The sequence below is a fragment of the Juglans regia genome, chromosome 1, assembly GCF_001411555.2.
Source record: "Juglans regia cultivar Chandler chromosome 1, Walnut 2.0, whole genome shotgun sequence".
Taxonomy (NCBI): domain Eukaryota; kingdom Viridiplantae; phylum Streptophyta; class Magnoliopsida; order Fagales; family Juglandaceae; genus Juglans; species Juglans regia.
Window position 1 is genome coordinate 38,906,162 of NC_049901.1, and position 8,608 is coordinate 38,914,769.

Consider the following 8,608-nt stretch of genomic DNA (forward strand, 5'->3'; position numbering starts at 1 on the left):
ATGATATGGTTGGGTTGTAGACTTCCTAGTTTTTTTTTTCTAATTACCACATTAGCCTGAAGCTCTGTTTGTTATGTTTGATTAAGCATTTGAGTTGAATGAAAGCTTTCAAGTGGCTTTGCTCCATTGCCTTCAGTCTCATATCTCTTAAATGACTTCCAAAGATGAAATCTCCCATTTCTACTAAGTCAAAAATGAAAAATAAAACATCTATTGAAATGTAAAAAAAACCTACCTGCCGGTTGGATGCCCTTTTGAAAGATTTATTTGCTCTTGTACATAGATGGATTCAAGATATTAAAAGTTAAAAACAAAAACAATTAAGTCATCGTCTTAAGGTTCTTTATTTGTCTAACGTCTATAGTGAAGATCATTATTTTTTTTATAAACTTACTAAACATATTATATTCTTTTCTAGGTTTCTGTATTATAAATTTTTTAAATTTTTTGGGTTTCTTAAATATACTATTATTATTCATTTCTTAAATCATTTTTCATAAATTTACTAAACATATAATTTTTTCAGAAGGTTTATGCAAATGTGGAGCAAAGAGCAGCCTTTTACCTCTTAAGATAGGATACATTCCCATGTATTGTATTGGGCTCTCATCCATAAACAATACTGTTCTCGAGAGCACCTGCTTTCATATATAGTGATAAATTTGATCTGTAATAATATTCTAGCTAGGTATCATTTTGTTGCAGTTTCATATTCCATGCATTTGTCTTCAACTATTGATCTCCCTCTCACACATATATTTGTTCTAAGTTTTAGATTGCTAGCTACTTTCATTGCTTCTCTCTCCCTCACAAATCTCATGCATTCATTAAATTAAAATTAGAAAATCTGACCGAACCAATAAAACTGGATGTAGTGGTTTAGAGGGTAATCAGTGTGTAATCTGTTTTTGAAAATACAAAACCGGTACATATCGGTTCGATCCTAAATTTTATTCAAAATCGGATCGAACTAGACCGGTTATACTCTGAATGACAAAAATGATAAATCACATATTTATTAGGTGCATGTATAATATGTAAGTCTTCTTTATAGCATTTCTCGTCTTTCTAAACTTTTTGTTTAATTAAAAAAATTTTATCTGTTAGAATTTCCAATAATTTTTCAGAATTTAAAATGATTAATTGATTTATTGAAACTATTTATTGAAACTATTTATTTTGAAGAAAATGATTAGGAATTTGAATTAGAGAATCCAGTGGCGTCGTTTTATACATTGGTGTCGACCACCTGCGTCAAAAAAACCCCTTTCTCGGTCAAAACCTTTCGGTACCTCGAAACAACAGCACAGACCAGGAATAGCTAGCAGCTCTATACGAAGCCAACAATGGCGTCCTTTAAGGTGATTTCAAGGTTGTCGTCGAGATTACAGCCCCTCGCTCTCAAGCTCGGTAAAAGATCGCTCGCACCCGAACTCTCTCCTCTCAATTCCTGCTCTCAATCGCACACCTCTGTCTCTGCGAGGCGCATTTCTCGGTGAGATCCCTTAACTCTTATCTCTAGGTAACATTTTCTTACATTATGCTCAGTTCCGAGAAAAGGCAGTGAAAATTTTGAATATTTTCGGATTCGCCTTTATATGAGGACCTAATATAACTGACCTAATAAACGAAGAGTTTTCCCTAAATTGAGTCTAACAGGAAAGTGTTTTATTCCTTTTCTTTTCCCTCCAATCTTAAAGAGAGAAAAAAAAAAAAAAAAAAAAACGAGAGCAGAAGATTCAACTTAGTATTTTGCCTTCCTAAGTTTTCCCTGTAACCGAACAGCGATTAACTGTTGCATTTGTGGTAATTTATTTTTGTTGTGCTTAGATTGCCGGTGGAGTTAAGCAGCCTGGAGACAATGATGCCATTGCACAGCGCGATAGCGTCAGCTCGACTTACATCTAGCTTGTCCGTTGAGTCAAAGAGCTGGAGTTTAGTTCCTCAAGGTATGTCACATGTACCACTTTTTTTTTTTTTAATGCTTGGTCATTAACTTGACGTTTCAATAGTGGTAGAGAGAGAATTTGCATTAGAGTCCTTTGCTGAAAAATGCATTCACCTGGAATGTATAAGAACAGGAAGCTTAGTGCACGCCGCCTGCTTGTAAGTGTGACTAGGAGAAGTTCATTATGGTATTTCCAAATGCAGATGAGTTTTTCTCTCTTTCGTCCTACTTGCATTGAGACTTTCGGAACTGCAATTCTATATGGTAGGATAGATATTGATCATCTTGACTCAACTTAGACCTGTGGCAATTATCTAGGCTTGGGGATATTTACCTATATAAAAAAATTAATCTAGGCTTGGGGATATGAGTCGTTTTATATTCCAGGCTGTTAAAGTGCCACGCCTCCCTTCTATTCAAATTATCCTATATGGTACATGCCCATTCTAGTTTTCCACAAATGCTTTTATTGAATTCTATGAAAAACTTCTAAACAGAATCCCCAAGGATTAACCTTCGTCGTGGTCTTGTTCAGTGGAGAAAGTAGACCATTAATTGGAGAATTCAATATTTTGAATTGTGGAACTCTCGAATCATGCTTGATGAGTGCACTAATACGAAATATCTGGACTTAATAAACCAACCTTTTGTTATGAAATCTGTAATGTATATTTATTAAAATCGCAGAGGGGCACAACCCTAGTACACATGAAGTCTAGAAAAGGATGCACTGAACCAGTGCAAAAAAGAAAAAGAGCTAAAGTCTTAATTTAAATTACTTCCTGATAGAATCCCATGAAATTAGCTCCCCATTTTCTTAGAGAAGTTAGTTGGAACTTGCTTTGAGTAAACTGGTGATTAAGGGTCTATTTGGCAACACAACTGTTTTAAAGTATTCTCAAATATTTCCTTTCCAAACATCACAAAACACTTTTCAATTTCAAATTTTCAACTTGAGATTGTTTAATAGAGCAGTACTTGGGAAATGGCTTTGGAGATACCGCTTAGAAAGAAATGCTTTATGGTGGAAGTTTGTGGAAGTTCATTAGGAAAGGATGGTGGGAATTTTCTAATCATATTAGATTAAAGGTGGGAGATGGGAAGAAGATACTTTTCTGGCATGACTTGTGGCATGGGGAGTCTAGACTTAAATTGGATTTTCCCCCTCGTTTCGGAATTGCAAGGGATCAAAATGCAGTTGTGGGATATTCTTTCTTTTGTATTGACAATAATATTCAGTGGAATGTTAACTCTTTTGGGGATGTTAATGACTGTGAAGTGGATGATGTTAAGGCTTTTCTGGAAAGACTTTACCATTCAAGTTGATGCTAGGTAGGGAGGACAATATGCTGTGGATTCTTGCAGGAAATTCTAAGTTCTTGGCTTCCTCTTTTTACAGCATATTAACCAGTCACAGGAGCTGTGAGTTCCCCTGAAAAAACATATGGAAAGTGAAAGTTCCTTCCAAGGTCGCTTTTTTTCTGTTGGGTGGTATCCCTGGCAAAGTGTTAACAACTGTAAATCTTAGAAAGAGAGGCATGTGCATTGCTGATTGGTGTGTCATGTGCAAGAAGGATGGGGAATATGTTAATCATCTCTTTCTTCATTGTGAAGTGGCCAGGTTCTTGTGGAATGAGGTATTGAATCGGTTTGGTCTTCTTTAGGTAATGCCTAAGGAAGTAGTGGATTTATTGGTAGGGTGGAAGGGAGTGAAGGGTAGCAAGAATGCTGTTGGTTTTTGGAAGATGATTCCTTCTTGTCTCATGTGGTGTCTATGGCTTGAAAGGAATGGAGATGCTTCGAAGACAAACAACGTTCTTTAGGAGACCTTAAGGATTTTTTCTTTAGTACTTTGAGTTTGTGTGCTAAAACTTTTGTAATGGTTGATAATTTCCAGAATTTGTTTTAGATTTTCCTTTTGGTATTATAAAGTAGTAGGTATATCCTTTGTATACGTCCTGTGTACTTAGGCTTATGCCTATTCTTGGGAATGAAATCTCTTATTACTTATAAAAAAAAAAAAAAATCAAATTTTCAACTTTTTCATCAAATCATTATTTAATCATTACAACTTTCCTAGAGTCCCGAACAAAACACAAAAAACAATACTAATTTTTTAAATTTCAAAACAAAAATTATATTTAAAAAATTATATTCAAACAATTTTTTAATTTTATAATATTTTTATTCCACTTTTTCTCTCTCATTTTTCAAAATCCAATAAAATATCTTTACTCAAACCATTTCACTACTATTCACAGATATATTGAGATATTCTAACTATCCAAACGGGCTCTAAGTGGTCTACTGGAGGTGGACTGTGGATATGCAGATACCAACAGTTTATTTGTTCAGACAGAATGGTGAGCTGAAGCTCGGGAGGTTGCACAGGGATATTTAAGCCTCTCTTTGATCCTGATTGATTCTAACCTAGTAACTGGAGCAAAAGTTTTATCAAGATCTATACCTTCCGACTGTGTGTATCCTTCTGCCGCTTACCCAACCTTGTTCCTAAGAACGATACTGTTTTCATCAGTTTTGCTCTTTAAAATCCATTTGGTATCAATGACATTGGTATCTTTAGGTCTAGTGATTTTTTGCCTTCACAAACTTCAAATAAGCTATATGAGAAGTTCACTGGTCAAAAATTGATTACCATTCTGGTTAAGTAACTCTATTTAGTCAAACGTTAAGTGATCAGAAAGCGTTTAAGTAATACTTGAGTTCAACAATTCTTGCAAGCTGTGACGATAGATTTAAAAAGGAAACAATCTCTTCGATTCTTTGGAGAGGGGCCAAAATCCCACCTGAAGTGGCTTGCTATGCTCTTTTTTGCTAGCTGCGAAAGGGCACACAGTTGTTCCCAAAACAGAAAAATATACAAATCTACAGCAGAATGGACCCCAATTGTGTGTCAGTCAACCATGAGTTATGTTTGGTCAATATGAGTGAGTTATGATCACAAGTGTGTATGGAGGCAACAATATATACATCATTATGCTTCCTCTAATATTATTACCAAACTTTTCTATTGCAGGGATATCAATGCCTTTATGACGGTTGCAGCACCAACTTTTTGCAAGGCAGCGGTTTCTATTTGATGGCAATTTCATTTTTGTTCTTCTTTAGAGGCCTGTCTCAAACTGTTCTTCTGCTATTTATAAATAGCATTAGCTTCAACGGATGTCAGTTAATGCTTAGACTGCTCCCCTTCAAGTTAATTTTTTCTTTAGATATAGTTTCTGGAACGTTTATTTCCAGGTGCTTGGTTGAGTTTTTGATAACCTTAATGAAGTATGCATTGTTCTGTATGCCAACAAAGTATTATATAGCCTTTTTCTCCTGCTTTTACATGTTATATTAACAAATTTGCGCAGGCATTTCTCAGGTTATTCATTTCCATTTGAGAAACTGGTCTTACACTACCACCTGTTTAGAACTACTGTCATATATGTTGGAGAAAGCCTGCCAAAAATAAATAAAAGGTGGGCTCTCATAATAAGGTGGAATTTGGAAAGGGTAGTTCTTTGTGGCAGTCACAGTCGCTCTGTTGTTCAAGATGGTTAAATCCTTTCGTCAGTTTATTGTCTGGATTTAAGGGTGGTTTGGATAGTGAGATGAGATGAAATGGTTTTAGATGAAGGTTGAATAAAATATTGTTAGAATATTATTTTTTAATATTATTATTATTTTGAAATTTAAAAAAATTGAATTGTTTATTATATTTTATACATGGATTTGAAAAAGTTGTAATGATGAGATGAGATGAGATGATTTTTATATCCAAACGGGGCCTAAATGTTGTCTTGGCTAGTTGTGAAATTTGATATGCTTTTTGGTTTCAATATTTTGATGATGAGCAATGCTATTTTTCATCTTGATTTTTGTCATCTGTCCAATAACACCAATTGATGTGGCACATTTTAAGTGGATTTATATGTTAATCACTTAAATGGAAGTCCCGTAAAATGACACATCAGTTGGTGTATCTGAGAATGTAACAAATTAATTGTAGTGGATGAATGAGATAAGAAGATGAATGAGAATGAATACTGGAAAATGAGAATTTGTATATTGATAGGGATGAAAAAGGCATGCTTCGAGGGAGGCTCCTCCAATTTCTGAGTAGAGAATATTCCGGATTGTTTTTGCATAACTAACTCTGTCATAGTGACAGACCTAAATAGTACTAAAAGCCTAAATTGCCCTTAACACATAATGGGCTGTAGCTATTACATTAGACATCAAATAAAACAAATAATAAAGGCTCAGTCTGTGAAGCTTACAGCCACGTCCCTTGTAACTTGAAGCCCGATACCCTTCTTTCCATTGGCCCATGAAGTCCATAACATCACTTGAACATTCTAGGGTTTGGTCGATCTATTCTTCCCCAATTTCTCACAAGTCTTCATCACGTTCCTCATCACTTCGTACGCCCCTTCGCAACTGCACTTCTCCTCTTCACCTCATTGTCCCTAGCCGTTGTGTAACAAATCCCTCTCCCTTAGAGAACCTTGCCCACAAGGTGAGGGAAGTCCCCACAGAGCTGTCGATAAGGTTCCCAAGAAGCTTCCTCTACGGGCTGCCCTTGCCAACGAACTAGCACTTCGACTAAAGATAGGTTCTTTACTTTTCTCATCCTCCTTGAAATTATTTCTTCCGGTTCTGGCTTCAAATTGCCCTTTGAGTTAACTGGTGGTAAGGTAGGAAGTGGGTTCACATTGTGAGCTAGGGTTGGCTTTAGTTGAGACACATGAAATACGTTGTGTATCTGTGTAGTACTAGGTAGCTGGAGTTTGTAAGCCACTTCACCAATTTTTTCTTGGATCTGGAAGGGGCCATAGTAACGAGGGGACATTTTAAAATTTTGTCTGTGATGAATTGAAGACTGACGATATGGCTGTAGTCTTAAATAGACCCAATCCCCTGCTTGGTATTGTTGTTCTTTCTTGTGTTTATCCGTATATTTCTTCATCATTTCCTGAGCCCTAACAAGATTTTGTCTTAACAGGTGCCAAATTTGATCCCTCTGCTGCAAGGTAATTTCGACCTCTGCTATCCTTACTGTGTTTGGTAGGTAACTAGTCAGTTTAGGTGGTACGTAGCCATAAAGTGCCTCAAAGGGAGTAATTCTGGTTGAGGCATGTTGGGTTGAATTATAACACCATTCAGCCAAGGCAACCCAATTAGACCAATCCTTAGGATTGTTACTGACATAGCTCCTTAGGTAGTTCTTGACCCACTTATTCACTGCCTCTGTTTGACCATCTGTTTGAGGATGGTAGGTAGTGCTGAAAGCCAGTTGCACACCCTGCAATGAGAACAATTCTTTCCAAAATTTGCTTGTGAATGTGGGGTCTCTATCTGAGACAATGGAATGGGGCATTCCATGTAGCTTAAAGATATGCTTAACAAACAGTTGAGCCACCACTTTAGCTGTGTAGGGATGTGAAATAGGTATGAAGTGGGCATACTTTGTAAATTTGTCCACCACTACCCATAAGGCATTAAAACCTTGAGAATGGGGTAGACCCTCTACAAAATCCATGGAGATATCTGTCCAAGGGCTGGATGGTATTGGAAGAGGTTGTAAGAGTCCACTAGGTAGTGTGTTATCCAGCTTCATTGTTTGACATGTGTCGCAGCTCCGTAGAAAAAATTTTAAATCTCTTTTTAAACCAGGCCAAAAGAAATCTTTAGTGAGTCTATGCAGGGTCTTATCAAATCCCAAATGTCCTCCTATGGGACTGCTATGCACCAAGTGTAGGATTTTGTCAATGAGGTCTGAGTGGGCTGGAATATAGATTCTGTTTTTATATAATAAGACCCCATCTTTGACCACATATTGAGGAGGCAACCTGTTTCCTTTGTGTTTTTGAAACAATGATGTTACTTCTGCATCGGAATCATAGAGGCTTTTAATTTCAGTGAGCCAATCCCAGCTAGGAAGTGTAATTAGAGCCACCGTCACTTCATTTTTCAGCTCTTGCCTAGATAAGGCATCCGCTACCACATTCTCTCTCCCCTTTTTGTATTCCACCGAAAAATATACCCCATGAGCTTCAATATCCATTTTTGCTGCATTGGAGTGCCCACTCTCTGATCTAGTAAAAATTTCAGACTTTGGTGGTCCGTTTTCACTACGAAAGAGTGGCCCAACAAGTAGGGTCGCCATTTCTGTACAGCTGAAACTAGTGCCATTAGTTCCTTTTCGTATGTTGACATAGCTAGTGCTCGGCCTTTAAGAGCTTGACTGAAAAAAGCTAGTGGTCTTTCCTCTTGTATTAGCACAGCCCCAATAGCTTCCCCGGAGCCATCACATTCAATTACAAAAGGTAATTGAAAATTAGGTAAGGCCAAAACTGGTGGTTGACTCATGGCCTGTTTGAGTTGTTCAAAAGCAGTTAGGGGGTTGTCTCATTCCATTTAAAACTGTCTTTTTGTAACAGTTCAGTTAGCTTTGCTGCAATTGCCCCATATCCTTTCACAAATCGTCGGTAGTAACCCGTTAGCCCCAAAAATCCTCTCAAGGCCTTGATAGATCTTGGAACAGGCCAATTCTTCATGGCTTTCAATTTATCTGGATCAACTCTAATGCCTTGGCCCGAAATGAGATGGCTCAAATAGGCAATTTCTTCTTGCCCAAAACAACACTTACTC

At 36.9% G+C, this 8,608-nt stretch overlaps 1 protein-coding gene across 1 annotated transcript; it reads left to right on the plus strand.

The window, feature by feature from the left end:
• The first annotated feature begins 1,216 nt into the window (after positions 1-1,216).
• On the plus strand, positions 1,217-5,295 carry LOC108979362. The gene is made up of 3 exons (XM_035687332.1): positions 1,217-1,495; positions 1,831-1,949; positions 4,986-5,295. Exons 1-3 carry the CDS (start codon positions 1,347-1,349, stop codon positions 5,003-5,005), a joined length of 288 nt encoding a protein of 95 aa, XP_035543225.1. The 5' UTR covers positions 1,217-1,346; the 3' UTR covers positions 5,006-5,295.
• Positions 5,296-8,608: the final 3,313 nt, after the last annotated feature.